Source organism: Rhamphochromis longiceps, linkage group LG3 (genome assembly GCF_057381845.1).
Source record: "Rhamphochromis longiceps isolate RC_006_pf linkage group LG3, R_longiceps_female_GT1.1, whole genome shotgun sequence".
NCBI classification, from domain to species: domain Eukaryota; kingdom Metazoa; phylum Chordata; class Actinopteri; order Cichliformes; family Cichlidae; genus Rhamphochromis; species Rhamphochromis longiceps.
The window spans coordinates 32,813,847-32,828,030 of NC_140559.1; the positions used below are offsets into that span (position 1 = coordinate 32,813,847).

Below are 14,184 nucleotides of genomic sequence, written 5' to 3' on the forward strand. Positions count from 1 at the left end.
GAGAGTTGCGGTTAGTGAGAGTTTGGAGACCGTTTGGAGGTTTATGAGAGTGAGGAAAGTCAGGAGAGAATGGAGCCAGCTAAGAAGAGGAGGATGTCCTCCCCTGTGTGGGAACATTTTGATCTTATTCCTCCCAACAAGGTATGTAAATTTCTACAGAAGATGTATTTTCATGATACTGATGGTGCAATACAATTTATGTTGAGCTGTCTTGACTTTTGTACAAGGTGAAGTGTTTTCTATGTGCCAGGGAGCTGGGATATAACAACAACAACACCTTATCCATGCTTAGGCACTACAGAGCTTTGCATGAGAATAAGGGGGACACCGATTGTGGAGCAAGACCAGGTGAGCCATCAAATGCAATGATAATATAGGATGCAGTAATGTTACTAAATGATATAACAATATTATACAACTGTTATAAGTTACGTATGTGATATTTATATTTGTGCTTTATCTTTATTGTCTTTCCTCAGGAGAACAATCTCAAATAGACGAAGACCTGGTCAGCATGGTGATTGAGGACTCCCAGCCATTTAGCATTGTGGAGGACAAAGGATTCAAAAGATTTGTTAAATCATTAAATCCTAGCTATGTTCTCCCCACTAAAAAGGTCATAAAAGCAGTGAAAATTTAGTTTTTACAGAATAAAATGTGAACAGGTAGTGTGTAGCTGTCCATACCTCAACGTTACAAAAGCACAACCACTGTCCACACCCCAACCACACCTCACCTCACAGTAAATGATCATTTCCATTTCAAGCATTTCCAAATAATCATTTCCCATACTGCCACTATAAATATACACAGTGTACTGCCATCACTACAATATACATGTTTTACACACTCCTTTTGTTGTTGACATTTACAGGCTGTGTGCAAAATGCCACACTCTTCAAATTCATGCCAGCTATTATTTTTACGTCCAGTAGGTGTCCTGCTAGAGCAAATGAAGCTTCATGAAGCTTCGCGTTGGGGTGAACCAATTGGATGAAAAGCTTCAGTGCTTCATGGGGCTTCATCTGCCCATCACTAACCACCACAACTCGACAAACAGCGGCTGTAAGGAAAAGCTGATCGCTTGCAGGTTTGTTTGGGATTTTTTTTTTTTTTACAACAACTCGGGGTACATACCGTGCTTTATATGTGTGGAATCCGTTTGTTCTGATGTGCTCAAATGAATCCTCACGAAGAACTTCTTGCAATCTACAGCTTTGCTAACGGAAAGGAAACGCTAACCACGTGACCCAGCGCAACGATTTCCGTTTCAATGGTCTGCCTTCAAAATAAAAGCACGAAGGGAAACGACAACTTTCAAGATACTGTCGTAATTCCACTAACGCATTCCGTGCATCATACTATTGATATTATTCTTATTATTAGAAGGAATTAGCACTTGTTTTTCTGAAAACAACTCATATATAAATGTCCTTGATGATGATCTATCATATCTTTTTTTACCACTATAACACAGCCTGCATTTTAATATGTGAAATTACTTTTACACCCCATCACCAATGCTGCACAGATTAATTTTACATTATAGAAATATAATTTATGTTGTGACTGTGAGACATGAGTAAGTTTGCGAAAAGGAAGCATGGCAAAGGGGGGAAATAAGGTATGATTCTCCCTGAAATAAGCTTTCTGCCAAATAATTATAATACTAATGCAGTCACAAGTAATAATATCACAAGTTCCCCTTTTATTCATAAAATTTTAATATATTGAATGATGACTGCTTAGTCCTCCGTAAAGATTGAAGCCCCGATTTGCAGACGCTATGCGCAGAGGTTTGGGACCATAAGTCTTATTGTAAACATACCACGGCAGATCCGACGATGTTTCCATGAACATGCTTTTCAGCATCTCTTTATTGACCACAAGCAGAAAACAAGCAGAAGAGAACAAGAGTAATATAATAAACAACATCACAATGATATATGGGAATATGACAGTAAATACTAAATATTAAACATTATTGTGCAGCACATAAGATCAACAGAACACAGTGTGCTTTGAGGTAGGAGCCAAAAGGGGTGTAGTTTGTGGGTGTGATCACCCGTGTGTACACCTGTGAGCATGGACGCGCTTGTTTTTTTAAAAGGTTCCTTCATGTAATGATCTGCTAGAGGGTGGGGGGGGGGGGGGGGGGGGGGGGGGCACTGCCCCGTCCTCCAGGGCATGAAGCAGGTATGGAGGAGATCAAAACTCCAGACATCCAGAGGCCCCCAGAACACAAGAGACCAAGGAAGACCCACAGAGGGGCAGCCGCGCCACTGTCCCAGAAAGAGCTGAGGAGAGTCCCAGATGAGGGGTCACTCAGCAGGAGCGGAGCAGAAGCCAGGGGGAGTTGCAGTGATGTGCCCGTGAGCTCCGCCGGCAGCCAGCTGTGCCTGAGTGACCGAGCCTCAGGCCGAGGGCACCCTACCTCCGAAGTGGCCCGAGCGAGCCCCAGGCTCCAGGCCCCGATAAGCGGCCGCCAAGGAGTGAGCCGGTGTGTACCTGGACGCCCATCCCCAGACACAAAGAACCACCAACGCACCGATGTCTGAGGGAGTCCGCCACCGGCAGGGGAAGTGGTGGTGGGGGGAGATAGGTCTCCATACCTTGGAGGGCCTGAGATGTCCCCAGAGAGGTGGCGTCTGATACCCAACCTGACATATAGACACAGACATACAGGCACACACAGACACAAACATCCATTACCACCCTCATGCTCTCATTACTTTTGAAAAGTCAGGTCAAGGCTCCAAAAGCCCAAAGGCGAAATGAGGGTGGCAGCTCACAACAGTTTTTGTTTGCTACATGTATCATTTTAGTTCAGCTGGGTGTCTTTCCTTTTGTTATATTCCTTTAAGAGTTCAAAATGTGTTAATTACATAAATAAAATGTAATTTTCTCTGTAGCACTTCATGGATTTCATAAGCAACACACCTTAGTTGCTCTTTGGATTCTTTTAAAAAGCAGCTGAAAACTTTTCTTTTCAAACAAGCCTTTTGTTGATCTACGTATTTTATATTCTTTACATTCTTTACATTTGATCTTTTACATTGTGTATAATGTCTATTGATTGTATTGTTTAATTTAATATTTGTGTACAGCGCTTTGACTGACTGTCTGTGAAAAGCGCTTAATAAATAAACTTTACTTACTTTAGTTGTTCACACAAAGCATAAAGTAAAAGAAACTATATATACAGTGTTATCTTCATTTTAGATTTCAAAAAGTATTTGCGGCTCCCAGTGTTTTTTTTGCGTGGAAACCCGGTGGCTCTTTGGGTGTTAAAGGTTGCTGACCCCTGGCCTAGGCCATCTGCTACGGTGTTGTCTGCGGGGGCGGCAGCATCTCTGCTGGGGACAGGAAGAGAACAGGCTGATATGGAGGGCCAGCTCTGTTCTAGGATGCCCTCTGGACCCAGTGGAGATGGTGAGTGTTAGGTCTAAACTTGCGGACCTCGCTGTCTCAGTGGCCTGTTACTGTGAAGGAAGCAAGACACTCAGAGCTCCATCGGTTTTTACTTGCAAGGGAAGTCCAGTCAGGTCTAGAGTTGTAAGCTCTTCACCCGAACTCAGCCAACTCTGAATTCGGCCTCCCCTCACAGTCCTTTTATCAACAACAGTAGTTACACAAACATTTCATTTATCATATGACAGTTAAGACACTCACATGTGAACATGTACGCCTGTGATGTGTGTGACATTTTCTGCTACACCACATATCACTGTGACCTTTCACTGATGTCCCTAGTCACCACATGTATGGCGTAACCTTTTAACGAACCAGTGTGTAGAAAAGAGGTGAGCATTCTTGCTAAAGATCTAATCATCTTGCACAATGACAACCATATTGATCTACAATTCTCTAACAGTGAGTGACAGGAGAATGGAGGCTAAGCCGTCATCCCTGTTGGACAGCATCTCCCAGCCCATGCAGGAGACTCTGACAGCACTGAGCAGCTCCTTCAGTGGCAGGCTCTGGCACCCATGATGTGGGATGGAGAGATTTTGCCGGTCTTTCCTTCCTACAGCTGTCAGACTCCACAACAAAGATTTTGCAGCTGACCAAACACACAAATCCACACATGTGCAATTCTCTTTTTCTGACTAAATTGTATTTTATTCTGTTTTATTGTGTACAGTATCTTATTCTTATTATCATATATTCCAGTATTTTTTCTAAATTTTCGCTGCTGTAACATTGCACTGTCCAGTTTTGGCTTGTTAGATTATAATATTATTTTATGCCATGTTAGACCCCTAATTAAAGATTGTGAATTATTATGTAGTTTTAGTTTGCATTATTCTCCTGAATTAGAAGAAGCTGATAACTATTGCATCAGTTAAACTGATTTGCATTAAAGTAGACTGCTGATTTATTGTGAATGAATGATATTGTTTTATGATGCATTATACTGCTGAGTTATAAGAAATACTGTTTGCAGAAAGTCATCGCCTTATTTGTCTGATTAGAAGAGAACAGAACATACTGGAGTTTTCTGCCCCATCTCAGCAGGAGCAGATAAACAGGGAGCCAAGGTCGTAGCTTAGGCGCTGTGTGAGAGAAAGCATGTGAATGTTTAGGCTTTTATGATAAGGTGGAGGCACCAGAGGCTATAAGAGTTTGAGCAATGCTCCACCATTTTGAGATCTGAGACTGTCTGCATCAGTGTCCATCTCCCACGCGTGTGATCATTAAAATCATCGTTTGACTCAACCCGACCGGACCAGTGTTGTTATTGTGGTTTTTCTCTTGTCTCCATCCCCAATAATTTTGAACCTAACAGGCTGTAACGAAACAAATTTCCCACGTGTGGAACTAATAACGGTTATCTTATCTTATATAAAAATAATAAAATTATAGCACACCAGAAAGATAGTCAGGAATTCTGTGTCATCAAAGATGAAAAAACAGGGTGACACAAAACAAAGGTGCGTGAGAAAGAATCATATACTCTGATGAGGGGACTGATTTATTTTAAATAAATGTACCACTGATGGTCTACTTGTCCTGTTTGTGTTTTGGGGTCTTTGTGTCCGGTTGTCTGAGTGCTTTCCCATTCTCATCTCCAGCCCCACACCTACTATGAGAGGAGGTTAAGCAGATGTGTTGTTCTCACAAGGCATTGCTCCACCTCCGCACAGTGTATTTACATCTCAGTGCCTTCAACCAGCCTCAAACAAACTCTGGGCTTTATTTACTGACCTCTAGTGGCAGTAAGGTGACATTGTTTTTTTGAAATTAGATTTTGCCGTTTTCCATTTGGCATCGTAAACCAAGATTTTGTGTTCTTCTCCGTTAAGCACACTGATTTGCCTTGTAATGAAATGTGGTATGTATAATATTACTGTCTCAATGTTAAAATGCTGGGTTAGAGAGTGAAAACAACGACACAGACACTTAAAATTCTCTTAAGCCTTAAACCTCTCTTATCAAGAGTTCAGCTTTCTCATTTTGAACCTCACAGCTTCTGACCGAATTTGGTGGTTTGTTCAGCTTCAAACTTGAGCCAGTGAGTCTGGAAAGTGTGAGACACACTCAGGTTGATGGACCCTTTTCTTCTAAAGAAACTGAAGCCAAAGATGTAAATGACAAAAAAAAAAAAAAGATTTAATAAACTATTAACACCTGTCAGGTACCTCCTGATGACCTGTTAAGTAAATTTATTAATTTTTCAATAACATTTTCACATAAAAGATAAAATAATAACAACATTTTAAAACTGTGCTCTTCACCAGCCTGTACAAACAAAAACAAAACATTAACTGAAAGGCTGGGAGACAATTTATGAATGAAGACATATCATTTACAACAAAAGGTACCACACGGTGATTAGTTTAGTTTCTGAACTAGTAGGATCAAAAACATTGGCTTGTTCTCCACAGTGATGTGTTAAAATAATCAGTAGATCAGGTCCATCAGTCAGAAACGGAGCCTTGAGACATCTGAGATGACGTTTTTGAAGCTCTTTGTCGACGTTTCTCATAATATTTCTACAAAAAAAACAGAAAAGTGAGAAACCAAACATTGTTAGGCCAAGAGTGTGATTTTGTGTACTGAATGGTGTGTGCGCATGCGTACCTGCAGGTTGTTGTAGTGTTTCTGGCTGCAGCAGTGGAGTTCCTTGGCGGTCTTCTCATTCAGGTAGAAAACAGAGCAGATGTTACAGAAAAATCCTGATTTTTGGATCACAAACTCCTGACCTGCAGAGGAGTAGAAACAGGAAAATTAGACAAGTGTTAACACAGCATTTGAATCGCCTGCGTGTGTGTTTATGTGTGTGTCTCACCGAGGGGGCTATTGGGGTTGAACTGAGGCAGTCTGAAGTCTGCTACAACACACGGAGACTGAGAGCGAGATCGCTTTGCCTCAGGTCCAACAAGCTCCCTCCTGCGTTTGCCCACAACTGAAAATGGAAAGAGCGACACATTAATCATCAACAAATCTGCTGCAGGAGCCACCGGGTTTGTAAAATATTAAAATATAACTTAAGTAATTAAACAAATGATTTTTGATTTATTTGAAAAGGTGAAATGTTTGTCAGCCACTTTATTAGGTACACTTGTTTGACTGCTCATTAATGTAAATCTCTAATCGGCCAATCACATGGCAGCAACTCAGTGATGTAGGTATGTAGACATGGTCAGATGACCTGCTGAAATTCAAACTGAGCATCAGAATGAAGAAGAAAAGTAATTTCGTGGACTTAAATGTGGCATGTTTGCTAATCTTAGCATTTCACTGATGGGATTTTCCCAAAGAAGCATCTCTAGGGTTTACACAAAATCGTCTGAAAGACAAAATGAGCAGCAGTTCACTGGAAGAAAATGCACTTTTGAGTTCAGATGAGAATGTAATAACTCAAATAAACACTTATTACAACCAAGGTATGCAGAGGAGTATCTCTGAACACACAGCACATCCAACATTGAAGCAGATGAGCTGCAACAGCAGAAGACCACACTGGGTTCCACTTCTCTAAGCTAAGAACGTAAAACTGAGGGACCAATTCACACAGGATCAGCAACGCTGTAAAAGAAAAAAAAGTCTCAATTTCTGCTGTGACATTAGGATGGCAGGGTCAGAAAGCTTGGATCCATCCTGCTTTGTATCAAAATTTCAGGCGGATGATGGTGTGGGATATATTCTTGGCACACACTGGGGCCTTTAGCACCAACCACAAAACATATTACCACCACCACAAGGTAGTGGAAATGCATCTCAAAGCTATTAGTAGGCTAACAGAAGCAGGCTATACAATTTTTCTTTTAATATTCAGTTTACTGTGTTTTCGCTGTCAGAGTGATGCAGTTTGTTGATTTAAAGCAGCTCTTTGTACCTTTAATGCCAACCGTGCTCCATCCATCCTTCTCCTCTCCCTGCTCTGTCTCCTTATCAGGACACGTAGACTCTGGCTGCTGTCCAGCAGGGGCAGGTGCAGCATCAGGCTGGGTCTCTGCTTCCTCTTCGGTCCTCTGGCTCTCCGCCTGGCCGTCACCTGGCGGCGCAGATGAGTCTCGGTCCTGTGATAAAGTGGGATTAACAGAAGCTGGAAGCAGTGGTTCTGTTGTTTCCTCCTCTTCCGTCTCATCTTTTGTGCTCTCTGGTTTCCCTCTAGCAGATTTTCTCACTGTGGGAGGAAACAACAGATTAATTAAGCTTCATGTCTCAGAGCTCTGACACGACTTTATCCCAGATGCCAGCCACTGGAGAATATATGTACGGATGTTACATATTTAAAATACAAAATATGAGTAACTGTATTCCATTATAGTTACCGCTTAAATAGGTGATAATTTATTGAAATAAATGGATTAAACTGCCGTATTTTTCTGTTTCATATGTTAGGCCCTCTCTACTTTTGGTACATTGCTGGAAACCCAAACAAAACACACAATGAGAGGGTCTAATGTAAGTGTCCTGTGTATGTGCGTCAGTTACACGACCTGGAGCCAGCACAAGAGATGGAAAGTTGATTCTGAAAGCAGAGCCTTTCAGCGCCGGCAGCGGGAGACTGAATATATGTTCACAGACATGCTGGTAAACCCGTGTGTCTTATTAGTGGAGCTAATGTGGCTGTAATTAAGGAATTTAATTTAAGACGAGACAAAACGTCAGAATAAGCCGAAAAACCTAAATGCAGAGCAGAAACTACAGAAAGTAGAAGAGCTAAAGAAGAATCTGACATGTCAGCAGACTTTTTTCACCAGAGCAAAATCACAAAGTGAAGCTGTTGTGAAAGCAAGTTTTATTGCATCAGAGGAGAAAGCCACATCAGCCTTGCACTCTGAAGAGCTTCATGATGAAGGTGTGCAGCGTCTTGTGTCCAGACAAAACGCAGATTTTGGCAAATGTGAGCCTGAGCAGAAACGTATGTCAAAGTGTAACCGACATGAAACTGCTCTGGGACAAACTTGTTGGACTCACAACAGATGGAGCGCCGGTGTTGTACGGTGAAAAAAAGCGGACTAGTCAGCAGGATGTGAGTAAAGATGCAGGAGGAGAACTGTACCGGTGAGTTAACAGCATATCACTGCATCACACACCAGGAAAGGCTGTGTGGTAAAGTCCCAAAAATGGAGCATGTAATGATCACCGTAACGCAAACCGTAAATTTTATCTGAGCTAAAAGTTTAAATCACCGTCAATTTCAGTCTTTTATGTGGGAAATAGATTCAGAGTTTGCTGACATTCCTCATCATACAGAGGTCCGCTGGCTGAGTTGGGATAAAAGTTCTCAATAGAGTTTTTGAGCTCAGCAAGGAAACCTGTCAGTTCATGGACATGGCATGTATGATGCGGTGAAGGCATTTCAAGTGAAGCTGTCACAAATGCACCAGTGCAACCTGCCTCACTTTCTCTGTTGCCAAGTAATGTTGAACCAAGTCAGCGCACTTTGCTGATAAACTGAGCGCACTGAGCACGCACGGTGCTTTGGTGACTTTGAAGAATTTCGAGCTGCTTCACAACCCACTTACAATTGACGTGGAAACTGCACCTGTGCAGATTCAGATGGAGCTGCATTCTAATGGGAGAGTTCTCAAGGAAAAGTACGACACACCATCAACTAAACACTGAATGGCCCTCGGGTTATTAGTTCCACTCCTGAAGCAGTGCCCAGCTCCGTCTACATGCGGCTCCAACCTTGTGAATGCTTTCATTTATTTTTTCTGGGGTTTTGGCAGCATGTTCATATTTCTAACTTGCAGAATTTTGACAGGATATATTTTTATGGAGAGCAAAATATTTAAAATTAAAGTTGTTTTTTTTTTAAGTTTATTTAATCTGGAATAATATTCCTGTCTGTTTTTAATTCATATTCATGTTTAAAAAACATTGTTTTAGTGTTCAGTAAATGTTTATCTTGTTTGGCCCGCGACCTAAAGTGTGCCTTGATGTTTGGTCTCCTGTGCAATTGAGTTTGACACCCCTGGTCTAAAGGCTCCAACCTAAAGAAACATCTGGAAGTTCTTTTTAAAAAACTAACGTTAGCCTGCTGCAACTACCTTGCTTTAGTTGTGGTAGCTTCCTGGGTTATGTGCCACTTCAGTATCTACGTGACTTATTACTATTACTGAAGGCTACTCGCCACCGAGCAAACATCTTATCTTATGTTAACATAAGTCTTTTCTCCCCTACAGTAAATATATTGTCTATTCAGACAGATTTGGGCTTACAAGCCAAAAACAAACAGGAATTTGCAGGATGTGATTGCTACATTCATGTAGTTGTGAAAAGCAATGACAGTATATTAAGTAATCCAAAGTATTCAGAATACGTTACAAACTACATTTTGGTGCATGTATTATGTAATCTGTAGTGGAATACATTTTAAAAATAACCTTCCCAACACTGACCCGGGGTCTGCCTGGTTCTCTTCCTGGGTCGACCTCTTGTCCTGGTAATTACCGCCTCCTTCTCCACAGTCTCTCCCACCTCGTCCACCATCACAAAATTGAAACTCTCCTCTAAAACAAGAAATGAGAGGTCACAGGCAGTATTGACAGTAACAACTTTCATTTCTTGTTGAAATATACCCAAGTTAAATGCTGTCTTCTAACAGGGCGATGTGGGAAAATCTCCATTTAAATAAAACTATTTCTGTCAAGCATAAAGTTTCCTGTTTCTCCTAAGAGATGATATAGGATTAAGTTTAATCTAAATGCTTTTGTTGAAGTTGAACTAGTTGAATGAGACAATTTTCAGCAGGGTAGATGACTACCTTAGTTAGGCACACTCAAATTTTTCAAGCGCCTCACTTAACACTGCAGTTTGACATGTACACTTTTTTTGCAAACTAGGCCTGAACTTTTACCTAGAAATGAGTCTACCTACTATGTGTGTGTGTGTGTGTGTGTGTGTGTGTGTGTGTGTGTGTGTGTGTGTGTGTGTCTCGACCTCAAATGCACTCTGTCTCCCCTCGCCAACTAAACTCATGACCTCTTACCAGACAGAAGCCACTCTCATATGTGTAACAACCTAACTGAAACTATATACGGAATGTATTGAATAAATGCTTTAATCAAATGCCACTAGATACAGTTTGTAACTATATACATCCAGAGAGAGGGCAACTGAAAAGCCAACACACTAAGTAGCTGATTAGTACGTTATTATAAAAAACAAACAAAATAAACAAATATTTAGACAGCCAGTCCTTCAGTGATGAATATCAATGATATTGATGATCAATGATGGCCTTATGGAACTCACACAGTGGAGCCATTTTCCCCAGTGTTTTACATATTTCTCATACTCAAAATTCACTAAAATAAGTAATCTTTTCCATATTATGAATCTCCAAAGTTACATCAATATAGCTGTTTAATGTTGGTGGATCCTTTTGGTCAGTGCCTTTTTATTTGCAGCTAGCAGCACACAAAGTAAGTATTTATCCATACCCTTTATGTCTGAGGGTATGTATTCTAAAAATATGGATTTGAAATCAAAGTGTAAATATGTACTAAATGTGTTTTGCATCACTTTATGGACTTCTATCCAGTAATTCTTAATATTCTTACAATCCCAAATTATATGGTAGTGGTGTGAGGTTTCGTAGCCACAGTTCCTCCAACATTCACAACTTCCATCATCATAATGCGCCTTTAAAGCTGGGGTAATGAAAAAACAAGCAAAACCTTTCTAGCTGAACTTCCAAATATGTGATTTTGTTCTTCTCCAATGAAAAGAACAAATGTTTTGCCATTCCTCTTCTGTAATCACCAGACCTCCCTCTTTCTCCCATCTTTCTTTTATATACTTGGTTGAATAATTGCTGAGATCATGAAGACTTTTGTATATTTGTGAGATTACACCTTTCCTAATTTCTGACTTATGAGCATTTAAAAAGAGTTGGATAAATGGCCTCGCTGTAGTGGGTATTTGGTTTTTAATGTTTCGAGTATAAAAGTTTCTTAACTGTAAGTATCTATAGTTGTTTTGGTTTTCTAAATGAAATGTTTGCTTTAAAGTTTGGAAACTCACAATTTCATCTTCCTTTACAATACCGCATATCAATGTAATTACTTTACCTATCCAGTTTTTAAAACTAGGGTCTACATGATTTGGTGTAAATTCCGAATCATATGCACACCATTTTAATAGTTTTATATTCTTCTGCAGCTTATTTCTTTTGCCACCATTTTCCAAACACCTAGTGTGGCCTTTAGCCAAGGATTTCTTATTTTGGAAATGTAGTCCTGTAGATTTCTACCTGTATGTGCATATTGGTTATTGTTTTGCATTCAATTTCCTTCCAACACTGCCCTGCTCATTGCTGAAGTATAGTTTTGGGGGGGAAATTGATGTCCATAAAGACAATATTGATTTGTAAATGATTAACTAACAATCTTGTGTTTGTGCTTAAAGTGCTTTGGCACTCTTTGGCAATATTGTAGACAATATTAAACTTAATCATCACATCAGCCTCCTCTGATGACCTGTTTGCTGCTGCCTGCCACTGAAAGGCAGTGGTGAGAGGGGACACTTGCGCAGTGCATTCATCACGACATATGTGTTTTCTGGATACATTGTGCTTTTTCAGCGTTCAGAGGTTGATGGCTCTGTGTCAGAGCACTGGCTATGAATTTCAGACGGATCAGGACTTAACAAAAAAGTTATCAATAGTTCTTTTCATCTTTTCTCATTACCCACAGCTACATCCACTTCTATTGGGCCTAGGCTACTCACTAGGGCTGGGTATCATCACTGATTTCTATGACATGAAGGAAATTTTCCTGGCCTGGCTTTTTACAGCAGATAACCTTAAAACTATTCTGCGATTTTGCATAATTTTATAAAGTTTACATTTCTTCAGTACTGAACAGCAGAACAGGCTTTCTTGTTCGAGGTCATTTGAGGTATAAAAAAAAAAAAATAGACGGCGACCGACAGCGCTGTAAACAACGGTAGACTGGTGGGTAATGAGCAAATGAATAATGCACAAAACAGAGATTTGAGACGGGAAAGTGAGAGAGTGAGAGAGACAGCTGTGCATGAAGTGTGATTTTTATCGTGGTGGAAGCAAAACAGCCAATGTCAGATAGGGCTGTGCGATATGACCAAAATCTCATATCCCGATATAAGAATTCTATCGTCCGATAACGATATAAATCACAAAAATGTTACATTTTCTGTAAATTCTGTGAATCTCGGGCAGCTCGACTTGCGTGAAGCGTTTCCAGCTGCGCGTCATGTAGCTGGAGTCGAGTGTTTTAACTGATGCATGAAACTATACATTTTTAGACATAAGTTGTAACGGCCGCCGTTTTCTTTGTGAGTATTTATTACACGGCGTGCTGCGGGGAAAAGCCTGTTCTAACGTTTGAGTCTAAGGTTTATTTTTTAGCACCTGGCGGCTCTTTTTTAATTCTCATCCGTAAATACTCTGCTCTTTCACGTGATTCAGTTTATTTTGAAAAGTCTCAACAGGATCTTGAGCTTTATTGTGAAAGGTTTATGTGGAACATAAACAAGCGGACACGCGATGGTGTTACCGTCGTTGTTGCTAACGACAACGCATAAAAACAGGCGCTTGTCCATACGTAGTGTGGTTATATTAAATATAAGAGAAATATTAAAAAATATTACTGTAAACAGTTTATTTTGCGATACCACGAAACAAACGATAGCGTAAAATGAAACGATAGATGTTTTTATATCGTCATCCGATATCCGGTGCTGGAAGGTGCTCCACCTGGAGACTCTGTTGTCCTGCTGGGAGACTTCAATGCTCACGTGGGTAACGACAGCGAGACCTGGAGGGGTGTGATTGGGAGGAACGGCCTCCCTGATCTGAACCCGAGCGGTGCTTTGTTATTGGACTTCTGTGCTAATCACAGTTTGGCCATAACGAACACCCTGTTCGAACATAAGAGTGTCCATAAGTGCACGTGGCACCAGGACGCTCTAGGCCGTAGGTCGATGATCGATTTTGTAATCGTATCACCAGACCTGCGACCATATGTTCTGGACACTCGGGTAAAGAGAGGGGCTGAGCTGTCAACTGATCACCACCTGGTGGTGAGTTGGATCAGGTGGCGGGGGAGGACACTGGACAGACCTGGTACACCTAAACGCGTAGTGAGGGTGTGCTGGGAACGTCTAGCAGAGGCCCCAGTCCGTGAGATCTTCAACGCACACCTCCGGCAGAGCTTCAACAGCATTCCGAGGGAGACTGGGGACATTGAGTCCGAATGGACCATGTTCAGCGTCTCCATTGCCGAAGCTGCTGCATTGAGCTGCGGCCGCAGGGTGGTTGGTGCCTGCCGTGGTGGTAATCCCCGAACCAAATGGTGGACACCAGAGGTGAAGGGAGCCATCAGGCTGAAGAAGGAGTCCTATCTGGCTTGGTTAGCCTGTGGGACTCCGGAGGCAGCTGACAGGTATCGACAGGCCAAGCGGAATGCGGCTCGGGCAGTGGCTGAAGCAAAAACTCGGGTGTGGGAGGAGTTCAGAGAGGCCATGGAAAAAGACTTTCGGACTGCCTCGAAGAGATTCTGGCAAACCGTCAGGCGTCTCAGGAGGGGAAAGCGGTGCTCTACCTGCACTGTGTATAGTGCTGGTGGAGCGCTGTTGACGTCGACTGAGAAAATTGTCAGGCGGTGGAAGGAATACTTCGAGGACCTCCTTAATCCCACTGACACGTCTTCCGAGGAGGAAGCAGAGTCTGGGGATGAGGGG

At 41.6% G+C, this 14,184-nt stretch overlaps 1 protein-coding gene across 3 annotated transcripts in view; it reads right to left on the minus strand.

The window, feature by feature from the left end:
* Positions 1–5,651: 5,651 nt before the first annotated feature.
* Positions 5,652–14,184, minus strand: part of LOC146674180 (uncharacterized) — an 83,705-nt gene continuing 75,172 nt past the window's right edge. For 2 of the 3 annotated variants that reach the window (XM_085394609.1, XM_085394601.1), the window contains 5 exons: positions 9,861–9,971; positions 7,343–7,633; positions 6,293–6,409; positions 6,085–6,206; positions 5,652–5,996 (listed from right to left, as the gene is read on the minus strand). In XM_085394609.1, coding sequence (XP_085250735.1) covers positions 5,922–5,996; positions 6,085–6,206; positions 6,293–6,409; positions 7,343–7,633; positions 9,861–9,971 — 716 coding nt within the window. In that variant the 3' untranslated portion in view covers positions 5,652–5,921. The remainder of the gene's footprint in view (positions 5,997–6,084; positions 6,207–6,292; positions 6,410–7,342; positions 7,634–9,860; positions 9,972–14,184) is intronic. The other variant, XM_085394617.1, reaches the window with a different exon arrangement.